Genomic DNA, 15,394 nt, shown 5'->3' on the forward strand with positions numbered 1-15,394 from the left:
CGACGGCGCGGTGCATGACGGGAACACACGCTTTTCTTTGTGGGTGGAGCTAGAAGGCAAGGGGAAAGGCGTGAGGGGAGGCCCCCACGTAGCTGGAATGGTTCCGCCCCTTCTTTCTGTCCTGCAGCGGGCGGCTTGTTCCAGTCGTCCATTAAGAGGGGAATATTACGAGCGCTCTCCCGCGCAGGTACGTCGCGCCGCCCGAGTGAGCGTCCGCCTCCCCTCCTGTCCCTCAAGGCAAACGGACGATGGTGTGGCCTCGCTCGCTTCTGAGGCTTTACAGGCTGAGGCTAGAGGCCGCGCTGCCCAGAAGCCATGAACTGGGCCGGAGGGAATGAGAGAGCCGCGGGACTGCGCTTGGTCCCAGCTGCCCCCCGTCAGAAAAGGCTTCTGTCCTGCAGCGTAGCTGTGCAAGGCGTAGGAGCTCTGTCAGGGAGAAACGGTGGCAAACCGAGCAGGAGGAACGAACTCTTGGCGGCAGGGCTCTGCTTCTCAAACTGCAGGCAAAATGGCTTAAGATTTGTTCAGAATCACACCCATTGGCGGCTGCATGAGGGGCAGCGGCGATTCAGCAGGCGCGGTTTCCCCCGTCAAGGCACCGCCTCCGCAAAGGAAAGCCAGTGGGTTGGAGTAGGACTGGGGAGACCCAAGTTCAGTTCCCTGCTTGCCATGAAGTCTTTCCGGGTGCCACACAGGACTGTTGTGAGGATAAGATGGAAGAGGGAAGAACTAATTCAGGAACAATTCACACAACCATTTCTGAAGAGTCGATAGGGTGACTTTGTCACCATTGCCACAAAGCTGCGGTGGTCTTATTACGATGTCAGACTAGGTTCTGGGATACCCAGGTTTGCATCCCCGTTCTGCCATGGAAGCTTCTTGGTGACCTTAGGCCAGTCCTAAAAACTCTCAGGAACCATGTACACTACCCCAAAATCCTTGGAGGAAGTGCAAGATAAAAGTAACTGAACACAGTTACTGAACAACTACCATCTAACTGAATAAAGTACATGAAAAGTTGCATACATGGACGTATCTATACTGTTTATGGCACCAGCGGGGCAAAGTGGTTAGGCTATTGGGTTAGGGTCTGGGAGACCCAGGTTCAAATCACCACTCTGCTTGCTGGGTGACTTTGGGTCAGTCACTCTCAGCATGACCTAGCCCACAGAGTTGTTGTTAGGAAAGTAAAATGGGGGAGAACGATATTGTAAGCCGCTTTGGGTTCCTATTGGAGAAAAAAGCAGGGGTAAATATCTAAATAATTTTTGAGCTTGAATGCCAAGAAAACCCTGAAACATAAGATGCTGTTGTGCTTGCAAACAAAAGGGAAGGAGAAAAGAAAGATGAGTTGTACTGGGCCAGACACACTGTGTGGAAAATAGGCCCTGTGGGCCTCTGTGCTGTAGTTTGGCCTGCGTCTTGTGCTTTCTTGATCCTACTATGTTTTTTTCCCATTGTATAGTCAGTCTTGGTTTATGTAGCACAAAGAGGGAGTCTAGAATATATGATTTATAGCTGAATGCAGATTGCACACATTTTAATAAACATACTGAAGTTCTTAATGTTTACTGTTTATGAGCTCCTAACTAAAGGAAAATTGATGGTTGTTGTGGGTTTTCCGGGCTGTATTGCCGTGGTCTTGGCATTGTAGTTCCTGACGTTTCGCCAGCAGCTGTGGCTGGCATCTTCAGAGGTGTAGCACCAAAAGGAAAATTCACACACACATTTCTGAAGACCTGAGATTGGGATTTTATCATTTAGTTTCATGTTAGGAACCATCAATCTGAAACAGCTTGTGTAAATCACTGATATAAAGGGGAGGGGAACTCAAAGTGGAGGGGGGACTCAACGATGTTTTTGAAGTTCTGAGTGAGTACGGTAGCCTTCAGACCTCTGTCCTCTTCACTGGAAAAAAATGATTTTATTGCATGTGCCCAAACTGAAGTGTTACATAAGTACTGCCCTACATTTTACTGCTGAAACAGTAGTACTGCCTTAAGCTGTGGCCAAAAAATAAATAGTTTGCATTAACAGGAGGAATGGGCAAATGGCAAGGGACTAGCTGAGAAGGAAGAAAGGGCCTGAGATTCCTTATTTTTGGCCTAACAGCTCAGAAGACAGCTCTTTAAAAAGCATGTTTAAGATAATGATTCCAGAACCTTGTTGTCTAGTGAAACCTTTCTGTAGTACTTCAGAGTATACACACAGGGATTGTAAACGCAGAACTGTTCTTTTTTTCCCTTGTAAACCTTGAGGGTTGATATTTTTCTACACATGAAATACACATTTCTTTATTGCTTTATTGGTTATCTTGAAAGCAAGGCCTGTTGGCAGAGCTGGCATCAGCATACCCTGAGCTAGGACAGCTGCCAGGTCTCAAAGCTTCTGGTAGGGCCCATGGCAACAGATCCCCTCCCCACATTCCTCCCATGCTACCCACCCATGTGCCCTTTCCCCTCTGCTTACAAATACTCTGCCAGTGCTATCTGTGCTCCCAGCTGAACATATTGCCCAGAGTCACCAGGAAAGGCGTAAGGGTGGTTCACAGTAGTTGCTTAGTTTCTGGAAGCCATGGAAGTGGCACTTCCAGTTGCACGCGCTGCCCTGTGCAGTCAGGTGGGCAGCTGACAGTGCAAGTGGCTGTGAGCACAGGTAATGGGAGGACTTGCAAGCAGGTGGAGGACACAGACTGGGGGAGCATGAGGGTGGGTGGGCAGGAAAGGAAGCACAAGGAGGTGGCAAAGCAAGGTAGGGGGACCCTGGGCACTTTCTGCCTGAAGCCCTCCAAATCCTGGAACTGGCTTTGCCCTTAAGTCATATTATAATCTAGGCATATGCACTGGAAAATTATTTTTATTCTATATGGTAATTTTTAAAAGGGAAAGTGTATTGGTTTTAAGAATTCTTAGAAATAGACTCATCAGGTTCCGTTTCGGTTTTCATTAAGATTGGATCGGATGTCTGCCCATTGTTTTGTACATGTGGAAAATGGCAGTTTTTCGTGAGCAGGGATTTTTTCACCAAATGGTATCAAAATATCAGGGAACCTAATCAACCCTCTCTTCTAAATGCTTCCCAAGTGAATTGGACAAAAAGGTCCAATTTTACAGCCCCTTGAATAAGATGCACTCCAGTCATCCTCTCCGCACAGTGAAAAAAATGGCCACTGGTTTTCCAGAGCATCTTTTTTAAACCAAAGTAACTATTAAGTAAAAGTAGTCCTTCCAAGTGTCTGTCTAATGAGGCACTCACTCACCATGCCGATGGAGCTGCAGAGAAAAGAGCCTACCTATCCAAACAACGCAATTAAAAATGTGATGTTATCCCAAATCACTAATTAATCTGCAAAAAGGTGGAAAGAAGGTATCCACTAACTGAAGCAACCAAAAGCCAACAAACCCAGAAAAAACAGTGAAAAACAAGAAACAAACTTCAGAAGCACGAAAGAGGGAAAGGCAGAAGATCAAAACAAAACAAACATTAAGCGGCACAGAATCCAAAACAGTAAAAATAATACCTCTCCTGAACTTTCCCTTTGGTTATCACATATGCCCCTCCTTACTAACCCTCCCTTGGAGGAAAAGGTCAGATGAAAGGCTAGCTAGTAGTAATAATTAATCAGACCAGCCTGGCTAGAAGTATTGTCTAGGCAGGATCTGTCAGCCAGGATCTAATCCGAGCAGGGTATGTCTTCCAAGACACAAGAAGCTGTGAGTGCAACACATATGATGCAAAATGGCCAACATCATGGAGAGCTGCAGTTTAAAATTTCCCTCCCCTCCAAGAAAGACTATATTATTGGCCAAGACAACCTGCCTGATAGGTCCCAGGGCTAAGATTGGTTGGGAGAAATGCAGTTTCCTAGGGAATGTGAAGGAACATTAAGGACGAGGGGGAGGTGGCAGGCTCTGTCATTCAGGAAGGCTTGTCCAACTGGGTAAGTTGGACAACTCTTTAAAGTCAGCAATGTCCAATTGCACACCCTTAATTATAGTTGTATTTCTGGTGGCAGATATTCTCTATTTTCTAGTAAGTGTAGTTGCTATGACTGTAATGTTTCAAAGCTATATATTTGTCCAGAATTGAGATGTGGTAGAAATTCTACACTGGATTTTATGGTTCTTTCTCCCAAATTTGTTTTGTAGTCTAGTACCATTGTCCAGGTTGACATCTTATTTTGGCTCCCCCGCCATATGCTATCCATGCTAGCTCCTTCCCAAACTTAACAAGCAAGGTAGACAGTGAGAAGGGCTTGTGAAAAATATAAAAATGGAGGCCTGGAATTTGCCACAAGTATGTATAGCAATGTCCAGGAGCTTCTGGTAATATGTGCTATGTTAGTCATCCTTTCTCATTTCTTAATGCGATTGTGCATGCTAATAGCAGCATTAAGGGCTGAGGCACAAATATTGCCCTGAATTCTTCCTTCTGTCTGCACATACACTGTTAAGTTTGGAGAAGAGTGACCTCAAGGCTCTATAATGAGCACAAATATTTTCAGCGCAGGAGTGTCTTGATTTAGAATGCATCCAAAACTACAGTTTCAAAGGTCTAATATTCTTCAAAGTAAGATGTTTTAATGAGCCTTATTCATAATCAGATAGGGTAAAGTTTACCCATCATTCCTGTTATTTTTGCTGATTTCAACATTGTAGTTTTGTTATCTAGCTGATTGCAATTGGTTACTAAAGGGAATACTCTGTTTGAACCCAGGTATCTACTATGGGCAGGTTGAAACAGATTTGTACATGCTTTATAGTTTAACAGTTTCCACTTTGCTTGTGTTGTTTGTGCATTGCACTTGAAGGGTAATCTCCCCCTCCCCTGTTTTAACAGGAGCATTTCACTCCATTGCTATGGGAATCCATGGAATGATGACCTATGTAGTGGAACACAAGCAATTCTTCACTGACCTGCAGTTGAGGGAAACAAAAGTAATAATTGATGGAAATAACCTGTACCACCGACTTTACTTTGATACAAATCTAGATCTTCGGCATGGTGGGGATTATGATTCTTTTACAGACATCACAAACAAGTTTTTTGAAACACTGACTGTATGTGACATAAGACCATATGTTGTGTTAGATGGAGGAAGTGATGCATCTGATAAAAAGTTTACAACCTTAAAGGAAAGAGCTCAAGAAAAGATCCTGTCAGCCTATTCCCTCTCTCGTGGTGGTGGTGGAAGCGTATTGCCTTTGCTCATCAGAGAAGTATTTAAACAGATTTTAACCAAATTACAAGTACCTTTTGTCCAGTGTTTTTCAGAAGCAGACAGAGAAATTGTATCATTAGCCAATCATTGGAATTGCCCTGTGTTGACTTTTGATAGTGACTTTTGCATTTTTGACCTAAAAGCAGGCTATTGCCCTCTGACTTACTTTCAGTGGAAGAATATTTGCACACGTAAAGAGTCACAAGACTGCTACATCCCAGCAAAGTGCTTCTCATTAGAGAGATTTTGTAACTATTTCGGCAATATGAACAAAACTCTCCTACCACTTTTTGCAGTAATGATTGGCAACGATCATATTAACCTGCCAGCTATGGAAATGTTCTTCAGCAAGGTACGACTTCCTGTCGGAGGCTATGGGCAGAAAGGGAGAAAGCACAGCCGCATTCAAGGGCTTCTAAATTGGCTGTCTCGTTTTGCTGATCCTGCTGAGGCTATAGAAGATGTACTGAAATATCTTAAAAAGCACAAGGAAGAGGAAACAAGACAGCTGCTCTGCGCTTCTATGGCAGAATATGAACCATCCAGTGTTAATCTGGAAGACTTTTTCCAAAATGGACTTTATGAAACAGAGACAGCCAAGAAACTAGAATTACCTCAGTGGATATGTAGTGCTCTGGCTAAGGGCCTTCTTGCACCATTCATTAGCGATGCCCTGGTATTAAGAAGAACAATTCTCCATGTTCAGGTAGAGAATATGCAGAGGCCCAGCAGTCATGTTACAGCTCTGCCCATTCGACAAGTTATTTATCGGCTACTTCTGAATGCTTCAGAGGGTTCAGGCCACACCTCTGTAAGGAAGCACTCCACTTCACCCACACCCCTCCTCTGTGAATTTGACAGATTCCAGAAAGCACTCGGGAAATCATTTGTTCAAGTAGCAGCATTGCCAGGAAATTTTTGTAGTGACCAATATTCTCCGACTACATTAAATGAGGTAAAGGTTCAAGGTGACATGTATAATTAAAGTTTATTGGCTAGGTTGTGTGCAATTCTGCAGAAGCATAAAAATGTGGATGCTTGAAAATACCACATTTCCTTAAAAATATCTAGCCCCCACTGCTGCAGAGATATGTTTGGGCAGTTGCTGGTAACATCTCAGGGGCTGCTGAGTAAGTTTTCTAGTCATCAGAGGGCAGTGCTGCAATTACCTCTACAGTTATTGGTCCAAACTTTGACTGCCAGCATAAATTATGTAAAACAGGCACATTTGCATAATGCTTAGAAAGTGCAGCATTTGGTTTACCTCTTATAGCATTGTGCAAAATTGGGACTGGAAGGTTCTCCTTTCCACTTGTTCAGAGCAGTGTGTTTTCAGTCACTGGCTGCTCAGGGTGCCTGTTGCTCAGGTGCATGGCTGTAGGGAGATCTGCAAACACCTGAGGTATGCATTCAAGTGAATGTGCTTATTTAGGCACTGTAGGGGAGGGGCTGTGGTTCAGTGGCAGAGCATCTGCTTTGCATGCAGAAGGCCCAGGATCAATCCCCTGCATCTCCATTTAAAAGGATCTGGCAGTAAGTGATGCGAAAGACCTCTATCCGAAACCCTGGAGAGCCACTGCTAGTCTGAGTAGAGAGTAGTGACCTTGATGGGCCGGGGCCAATGGTCTGATTCAGTATAAGGCAGCTTCATGTGTTCATGTAAAACCTGCTGTAGCCATAGGTTCTAAACAATGAACACAGTCTTTAAAATTTTACATTAAAATGGAGAAAACCCCACCAAAAGAGAAGTTTCTTGGACATTCCCTCTACAACTGTTGCTCTATAGTGGCAACTTTGAGAACTGGTTGCCGTTGGAGATCGATCGATCGATCGATCTATCTATCTATCTATCTATCTATCTATCTATCTATCTATCTATCTATCTATCTATCTATCTATCTATCTATCTATCTATATCTTTAGTAAGTAGCCCTTTGAGGTAATTATCGTATTTTATTAAAACAGTTCAGTTCTCTTTTCATAAAGTGGCAGCAAGCAAAAATGGTTACAGGTTAAAATGTACTTTGTGCAAACAACTCTAGGCAGACTCACTGGAAAAAGCTTGATCTGATTTCAGGCTCAACCTAATTTAAAAATTCTATTGGCACCAAGCCTTCTTCTAAAACTTTCCTACATTTTTTCACAGGTCCCCTTAGCAGAACGTCTGCTACTTTTGTTGGAGACCTTGCAAGTGACAGCCAGTGACCTTGAGACAGTTCCTGGTCTGCTGCAGCTCCCGATGGCTGTGACCTGTTTCTGGATACGGTACTCAGCACCCAAAGTGAAATTACAACACATGAAGGCTTTACTACTTGGAATAGTATTCGGTGAATTACACAAAATAATAGAGAGCCAGGGTAGGCCTTCAGAGCCCTTAAAAGCAATTTTGAACGCTTAAAAATACTCTGTTTGGACTTGAAAGTTCCTTTCCTTGCTCAAGTTTACACGAACTATGAATTTTTCATTTCAACTGATGACTACTCTGTTTTGAAGCTATTGATTTGGCACAACAGGCATCCACAGAATACTTTGCAAGTTAACCAGGCCCGGTGCGCCCTTTGTGGCCAGGTAGGCAGTGGCCTCAGGGCGCAAGGGCATTGGAGGGGGCGGAGGAGCACGCAGCGGAGCTTGCATGACTGGGCTGCTGCTGCAACCAGCCAGCCCGGTGCCGCCACCGCCGCCACACACCCCAGCTGGGCGCAGAAGCTGCGAGCCCGGCTGGGGTGTGTGGCGGCAGCAGCACGGGGCCGGCTGGCTGCAGCAGCAGCTGCAGCCAGCCACGCCAGCTCCACTGCACGCTCCTCCGCCCCCACACGCCCCAGCCGGGCACAGAAGCCGCAAGCTGCTGCTGGGGCGGCGTGCGGAGCACAGAGCAGCCTCCACGCGCCGCCCCAGCCATCCTGCGCTGCATGACGACGTCATCGCAGATGAACGTCATCATGCAGTCTGTAGCGCGCGCACTCTGCGCGTGTGCGTATGTGGCCGCAGGCGCCAGAAACTCTGGCGCCAGCAGTGAAGTTAACTAAGAAATATATGATGTTCCTACTTTCTGTGCCTAATTGGCAACATTCGTAAAAATATGCTCTCCAAGTTTGCACTTCTAATTTTCTTGTTTTCATTTTTGTTTAAAAGGAAACTGATTTGATAGCAGAAGGGGGCTGTACAGCATGGGTTCTTTTAGAGGCCTGGACTATGAAGCTAGGTAAACTGTACACAGCTACATCTCAGTGAAATGCATGAAGGACAAGGATTCAGACAGGCCTCATTGCATCTTAGATTTCCCTAAGGAATAGTCAACATCTTTTCAGGCATCCATGCACTCCATGTTTAAGAGCATGCCAATCAGTTCTGTATTTAAAGCACAGCTTAGCTGATAGAAGCTAGTATTTGAAAGATGTATCCCACAGATTTAACACTTTGACATATTTGCTTAACCATTCAGAAAGTTTTCCTTTTTTCATTCTTATCTAGAACCTGAAGCTCTTCATGCTGAAGTCAATAAAATAGTGTATGACCAGTTCCTGAAATGGAAGGACAGGAAATCACAAAAGGAAGTGTTGGAATTAGACACTGCACACATTTTCTGCCAGTGGCAGTGCTGCCTCCAAATGGCGTTGTATCTCAATCAGCTGCTGTCCACGCCTCTCCCTGAACCAGATCTTACAGGGTAAGTTTGCCCCAGACTGTAAGCCAGTGTACACTCAGACTGATTTCTGAGTAAACATGCATACAGAATTAAGACAGGCACACAGACTCCCATTCAAGAAGCATATCTAGCCTATGTATTAGATACTTTTAATAATAACATTCAGTTTATATGCCACTCTTCAGGACAACACTCACTCAAAGCAGTTTACAAAGTATGTTGTTATTATCCTCACAACCATCATCTTGTGAGGTGGGTGGGGCAGAGAAAGCTCTGGAAGAGCTGTGACTGACCCAAGGGCACCCAGCTGGCTTCAAGTGGAGGAGTGGGGAATCAAACCCAGTTCTCTAGATTAGAGTCCCATGCTCTTAACCATTACACCAAACTGGCTCTCAGTTTGAGATCCTCCATCTGTTTTCATTGGTTTGCACTGAATGTCCTACACCATCTAGAGTCTTTTGAATTTGGTGCAGTACTGCAGCTTACTACTCTGCACCACAGGGCTCAGCTGAGAGGCCTAAAGAACACTTATAAAGCAAGCCCTTATGCAGCCAGAGGGATAGCTTTGTATCCGTTGCTGGCATTAAAAAATACAGTCCAGGTAGGATAATGGCCAGATTGTGAAACTATAGTGGACTGTATAGTCCCAAACAAAAAAGTGGACTAGCCAAAACACCAACCTGACTAAAATATAAATTGCAGCATTTCCCTCATTCTACTAGTTACTGATCTGTTATACATATCTTTAGAAAATGCAGGTTAGGCTGAGAAAGTGATTGGCCCAAAGTCACCCAGTGAGCTTCACGGTGGCATGGGGCTTTGAGCCTAGCCTGAAGCAAGTCTCAAGATTTTATTCCACAAATACCACCTTCAGGTACTAAAGTTGTAAATAAGGCCAGTAAGGAAGAAAACCCTGAACTTTTCCTACCCGTTTTTGGCAGGCTTTACAATGGGACCCTCGTGCATAGACTCTACCATGAGCTTAAATCAGCATCCACGCCAGAGAATCTCCTCAGTGCATCTCCAAAGATGAATCAGCTTTATTGCAACATGGTACGTGTGGTGAGATGTGTAATACCTGCAGAATTCTTCCAGAAAAAGAAGCCCAAGTCCCATAAGAAAAAGAAACAAGCTGCTAAGCAAGTGTTGGATAAGAGAGAAGGTGCTACAGTAGAAGTTTTGACTTCATGCAGTATTAACAACAGATTTGCAACATTCATGAAGGAAGACTAAAGGTACAGTATGTTTTATTAGAAATAAGAGATTGCAGTTAATGTATTATTTTCAGTGCTACTGAAGAAGTCTCATTGAAAAGTAGGGCTTCAGAACTACACAAAAATCCAGCGCTCTGTCTAATTTGCTTTGCCTGCTCTTAGGTTTGGTTTTGGCTAGCCCAAAATAAAAAAGCTACTTGTGAGAAAGTAGCAGAGAGTATTTTCAATGATTAAGATAACATCCTGCCTACATGGTCTATGCATAGTGGCCCAAGATACTAGTATAAACTTGTGGCAAATGCACAAATCTCTATGTGGAATGCATTAAGTAGAGATACACATGATTCATGCATCTTCAAAGATTCAGTTTACATGGAATTCTGAGATTCTGTTTTTTCTTTCTGAAGAAAACTATAGCTTTCTCTAATTTATGCAAAATTGAAAAAAGTATTGTTTGCTACAATAGGTGCAAGTGGGTTTCATTTTTTAGGGAGTGATCTCTTCTATTAGTCTAACAAGGAGCTTCACATTTCTGTATACCTGTCCTTACAGATTAATTCTCTTCTGTTTTCTACCAGAACCTTTCACTGCAATCCCTGCCAAATATCCTAGGGCAAAATATGCAAGATGTATGCCATTAAGTGTATATACATAAAGTGTATGTATTATAGAAAAACTGAAGTAGAGTTTGGGACATTTCTTACTTAGGTGCAAGATGTCTTGTTTGCCATACCAGTCAGAACGTGAATTCACAAAACTACATTTTAAAAAATTCCTTTCAATATTATTGCATATAGAAGGCAATCACTTTGTCTCTTGCAACAGATTTATGGGAGGGTTATCAACATTTCACTGGGTTTGAATATACCACCTAAATATGCATCAGCAGCCCCCAAAACAGATTGAATTTGAGGTTGCTGGGGTTTATGAACATGCTCCAGCAGCCTTAAATAGTCCCTCCCTCCCTCAGATGGCACTCAGTACACTGCAGAATAATAAGATACAGGAAAACCATAATAGAAACCAGTTAGCAGGGAACTGTAAGAGAATCAAAAGTGAAATCAAAAATACTAAACTCTGGTCTTTTCAGTTGCTTATTAAAAAGAGGACCTGCAAATATGATAGACTGAGGAGCTTGCCACTGCAGAGGTTCAATTACTCTTGAGGTGTGATTGACATATTTGGGGTTCAGACTGCCGAATACAAATCAACACAAAGCCTGGCTTTGGCTTGCAGCCAATAATATGGGATGTGGCTGTAGAATAAAAAGGTCACTATTAAGTATGTGATGAGGAAAAGAACAAAATGAAGTATAGCCTGCTCTGTCCTAGTGACGCCATTATGGAAGTCAGAAAAAAAGAAATCATTTTCTGATTTGTGATCCAAATTCATTCAAAATATCAAATTACACTTCTGCACTTATTTTAAGAAAAGCAGACATTTACTTCAAAATTACTATATAGGCTTTTCAATCACAAAAAGAAAGAAAAGACAGTGATCTGACAGTGGTCACATCTGTGCAAAGAACGTAAGATATCCAAAAAAAGCACAAGGAACACATTGCAGGATAATGTAAAATAAATACAGGAGCTGAAATATGGCACTCTTGTAACTTTTCCTAGACCAGACGGAATGCCTCAAAATTTTAGAAGCAAAGTCCCACCACCACCATAAAGTTTCTTTTTTAAAATAAAACTAGTATCTAATACATGTGTCTGTACACGTATATCTCTTTAAGAGCAAAAAGTGGGTCTTAGGCTTTTGACATTTGTTTCTTTTTTTAAAGTAGTCTCTCACATACAAAGTTCCATTCAATCTAAAAAGTAAAGTTTTGTGTTTAAGAAAAAAAAAAGTTACCAAAGTTGCATAATTTTGTTTTGTTACTCCCTCAGCTGGAAGCATATAGAAGTCAACAGTCTTTAAAATTACCAATGTTCATCTTCAGTCAGTGAAACAGGAGGACTTGTCAAAAGCCCTTTATCATGTCACTTCCTCCTACATAGACAGCAGTTTCTAGTTTTGCAAACAAAGAATGCAATGTGCATCATACATCAAGGAAAGATGATACAGACGAAGAACTGACGTGTTTCAGGGGCTTCTCCCTGCTTCTTTCAACCTTCTTTATAATCTCTGATACGATACATACCGAGGAGGTGAGAACCAGAAGAAACAGCAAGTCTAGAAAAAGAGTAATATGACGAAGTTTACCACTTGCTAGCAGCACTGATTCTGCTGCTAAAATCACACAGCAATCAAGTAAAACAATTCAGCCCTACGGTTTACCAAACTCCACAAAGTATGATATCTTGTATACAATATAAAATCTGAAAAATAGAACCACCAGAAGAAAAGGACTCCAAAGCTATGTGTTTAAATTATTCCCCATTTATTTGTGAAATATTGACAGAGTTTCATTCTTTACCAAGTTTGTCTTTTCCAGCTATCAAGTGTTCTACTTTAAATGGACCCATTAAACTGGATCACTGTACTAAATTTTGTATGGGTAACAGAAACTGTTTTACAACTTTCTAATGCTGAGAATCTCAACTGCTTCCAAAATAAATAACCTTTTCTTTTAGTTTCGATATAAGTCCTTATCTAATACCAACATATACAATTTTCAAAATCCAATATTTATAGGGGATAGGATAAACTTATTTAAGTGGCCATCCATATCTTGTAATCAGAACGATTCTGTATAACGTTATTGGTTCTAAAATAAGCAATAACTGGATCCCAATAAGTCTGCATATGGTTAAATTTAGGAAGTACAGCATCTCCCATAAAAAAACTATTTTGAGTAATTTGAGACATAATATAACTTTCCCAAATCCTATCATACCATATTTCAAGTGTAAGTTTTGCAGAGTCTTTCCAACAAGAAGCAATAGTCTGCCTGGCTGCAGCTACCAACAAAGAGATAAAACTTCTCTTGCATTTTTGCACTGAAATATCTGGCCAGTGATCCAAAAGCAAAAATTCGGGACTAGGAGGAATATCCACTCCTGTCCACTCCACTATTTGATTCCTAACCTTTGACCAAAAATTTGCTACTTCCTGACATTCCCACCATAGATGAAAATATGATCCCAACTGGCCACAATTTTTTGATATTGATGTGTTTTTCTTTACAATGAACTGAGCATTCCATCCTGAGGAATTTGAACTGGCAGTTCCAAACTGAGTTCTCAAAAACAAAACCTCAACTAAACAAACTAGCTTGTTCAGCAAGAATAGGGTTGCATTCAAATGTCATGACAAGATTAAATTTAACACCATTTAGCCACACCATACATTTTCATGACACCAGTGTTTGGATGTCAGTGTGAATTGGAGCACCATCAAACCAGGAAGTGTTCAATTAAGCTTTGTGCAATAGAGTGAAGTGAAAGGAAAGATTCAAATGAGTATAGTAATAAGCTGTGTTCATGTCTGACATCTCACTGTAGCCTAAGTTTAAGACTGCAATCCAGTGCTAAGCATTCTCACTAGTGAAGTCTGTTAAATTAAATGGGACACTTCTGAACTATCATCTCTAGGATAACCAGTTAAGTGGACTGAAATTGTACAGAAATAATGTCCCTGGGGGAATCAAGAAGCAAACAGGCATAAGATTCAAGTCCAGCAACTCTTTAAAGATCAAAGAATTTTTCAGGATATAAGCTTTCTAAAGTCAAAGCTCCCTTCATCAGATACAAGGAAAAAGGGAGACCCTGAGCCTTTAGATACCAGTCGGAAGGTGGGAAGGATGTTACAAAGAAGGTATTGTTGGCTTTGAAGTTGCTACTGGACCTGAATCTTGCTGTTCTACTGCAGACCAACATGGCTGCCCACCTAAAATTAAGAGGGCTTGTGAGTAGGAAAAACATATATGAAGCAATTCTGCAATGGGCAACCCTCCCCCAAACTATTACAAAGTAGATAAAAACAAGACTATATAGCACTCATGTTTTGATTAAACAATTCTATTTGTGAAATGCTTTAATATTCACCATCAAAACAAAACGTGAACCTTCTTTCTATCCATGTCTGAAGCTGAACAAAGATTGTCCTTACCTAGTATACTTAGACTCTCTGTCTGAAAAACCTTCTGAAGAGGTGGGAAGTAGATTACCAGGAGCTGTCCCATTATAGATCCAAGGACAGCGTAACAGAACATTTTGTTGCTGCAAAGTCCAATCTCAAACACAGATTTAGTCTGCAAATTAAGAACAATTAGATTATACCTTTTTCATTTGCCATGTATATTAACAATACTATTTTTGAAATTATCTGGTCTGTTAGAGCTCAAATGATAGATTTTTGAATACTAAAGAATACCTTTATCAATCATGATTATTATAATTATAAGATATGTAAGATAATTTGATGCTGAATTACTTGAATAGTTTACTAAATTTTAGTAATTTAGTAATGTTCAAATCATACCTTTAACATGGTGGTCACGTACCTGAGATCTTGAACTCAAAGCATTAAACATATCAAAAAATACAAAGCAAGTGAAGGTCATTGTTGTATCCCGAGGTGTTATGACATTATCTCGCAACTGCCAGAAGAAAGAGAGTTTTAATGTATTCTCTGCAGGTCTACATTAAAGCATTTCAATTCAAACTAATTTTTTATACAACGTCTAAAACCGCAATAATGTAAATTCAACAGTCCTCTAACTGTTGAAGACACAGAAAAATTCCAATCTGATGCTCCATTTGGGAATCTCATTCTGTACAGACTTGATATCTAGAATTCTGAAGTTATTTCCTGCTTAACTCACAGCATATCTACATTTAATTTTAAAAATACAAGCAAACTTACTGACTTCCACTTCTTAGTGTATCTTTAGACTCTAGACAAGCTGCATGGTCGAGCTATGAACAGCACATCAGCTCAGATTCACTCAAATACTCGAGTTCCTTCAAAGTCTTGTCAAGATGAGCCATTAAAACTCTATAGGTAACCTGGCTTCATCACTGTGGTTCAAGATTATAAATTACCACAGGCAAATTTGGCCTGGCCTGGGAAAAGAATGTGTGTCTTTCTAATTAGTTGCACTTGGTGTCTGTCTGTTCCAAAGAAAAATGTCCTTGGGCAGCAGGAGGAATCAGCCTCCCTAATTTCTCATGCGAGCACTTCCAATTAGCAAGTGTGCCCTGATTGGTCAACAGGCTTTGAAAAATGGTTGCTCACAGCATTGGGGATCCTCTCTGTTCAGATTATTCTACTAGTATGTGAGAGAGGTTCTTTCCTCCATGTCAGATTCCAAGATGACCAGAACTGCTTGGCATGGAATGAACTTCCTTTTCTAAGCCTGTAAGA

General features: G+C 41.6%; 2 protein-coding genes across 7 annotated transcripts in view; one reads left to right on the forward strand and one right to left on the reverse strand.

Annotated features, from left to right (window-relative positions):
* The first annotated feature begins 102 nt into the window (after nucleotides 1-102).
* Nucleotides 103-12,659, forward strand: ASTE1 (asteroid homolog 1). The gene is made up of 6 exons (XM_054991735.1): nucleotides 103-187; nucleotides 4,840-6,176; nucleotides 7,368-7,578; nucleotides 8,693-8,888; nucleotides 9,809-10,102; nucleotides 11,974-12,659. The coding sequence occupies exons 2-5, from the start codon at nucleotides 4,860-4,862 to the stop codon at nucleotides 10,098-10,100; spliced, it is 2,016 nt and encodes a 671-aa protein (XP_054847710.1). The 5' UTR covers nucleotides 103-187; nucleotides 4,840-4,859; the 3' UTR covers nucleotides 10,101-10,102; nucleotides 11,974-12,659.
* Nucleotides 11,448-15,394, reverse strand: part of ATP2C1 (ATPase secretory pathway Ca2+ transporting 1) — an 85,774-nt gene continuing 81,827 nt past the window's right edge. For all 6 annotated transcript variants that reach the window (XM_054991734.1, XM_054991733.1, XM_054991728.1 and 3 more), the window contains 3 exons: nucleotides 14,532-14,627; nucleotides 14,138-14,279; nucleotides 11,448-12,259 (listed from right to left, as the gene is read on the reverse strand). In XM_054991734.1, coding sequence (XP_054847709.1) covers nucleotides 12,126-12,259; nucleotides 14,138-14,279; nucleotides 14,532-14,627 — 372 coding nt within the window. In that variant the 3' untranslated portion in view covers nucleotides 11,448-12,125. The remainder of the gene's footprint in view (nucleotides 12,260-14,137; nucleotides 14,280-14,531; nucleotides 14,628-15,394) is intronic.

Source organism: Eublepharis macularius, chromosome 11 (genome assembly GCF_028583425.1).
Source record: "Eublepharis macularius isolate TG4126 chromosome 11, MPM_Emac_v1.0, whole genome shotgun sequence".
Taxonomy (NCBI): domain Eukaryota; kingdom Metazoa; phylum Chordata; class Lepidosauria; order Squamata; family Eublepharidae; genus Eublepharis; species Eublepharis macularius.

Coding starts and splice junctions, on each gene's coding strand:
- ASTE1 (XM_054991735.1), top strand. CDS start 4,860: ATGGGAATCCATGGAATGATGACCTATGTAGTGGAACACAAGCAATTC. Junction 7,579..8,692: donor CAAAATAATAGAGAGCCAGG/GTAGGCCTTCAG, acceptor ATTCTTATCTAG/AACCTGAAGCTCTTCATGCT. Junction 8,889..9,808: donor CCTGAACCAGATCTTACAGG/GTAAGTTTGCCC, acceptor CGTTTTTGGCAG/GCTTTACAATGGGACCCTCG.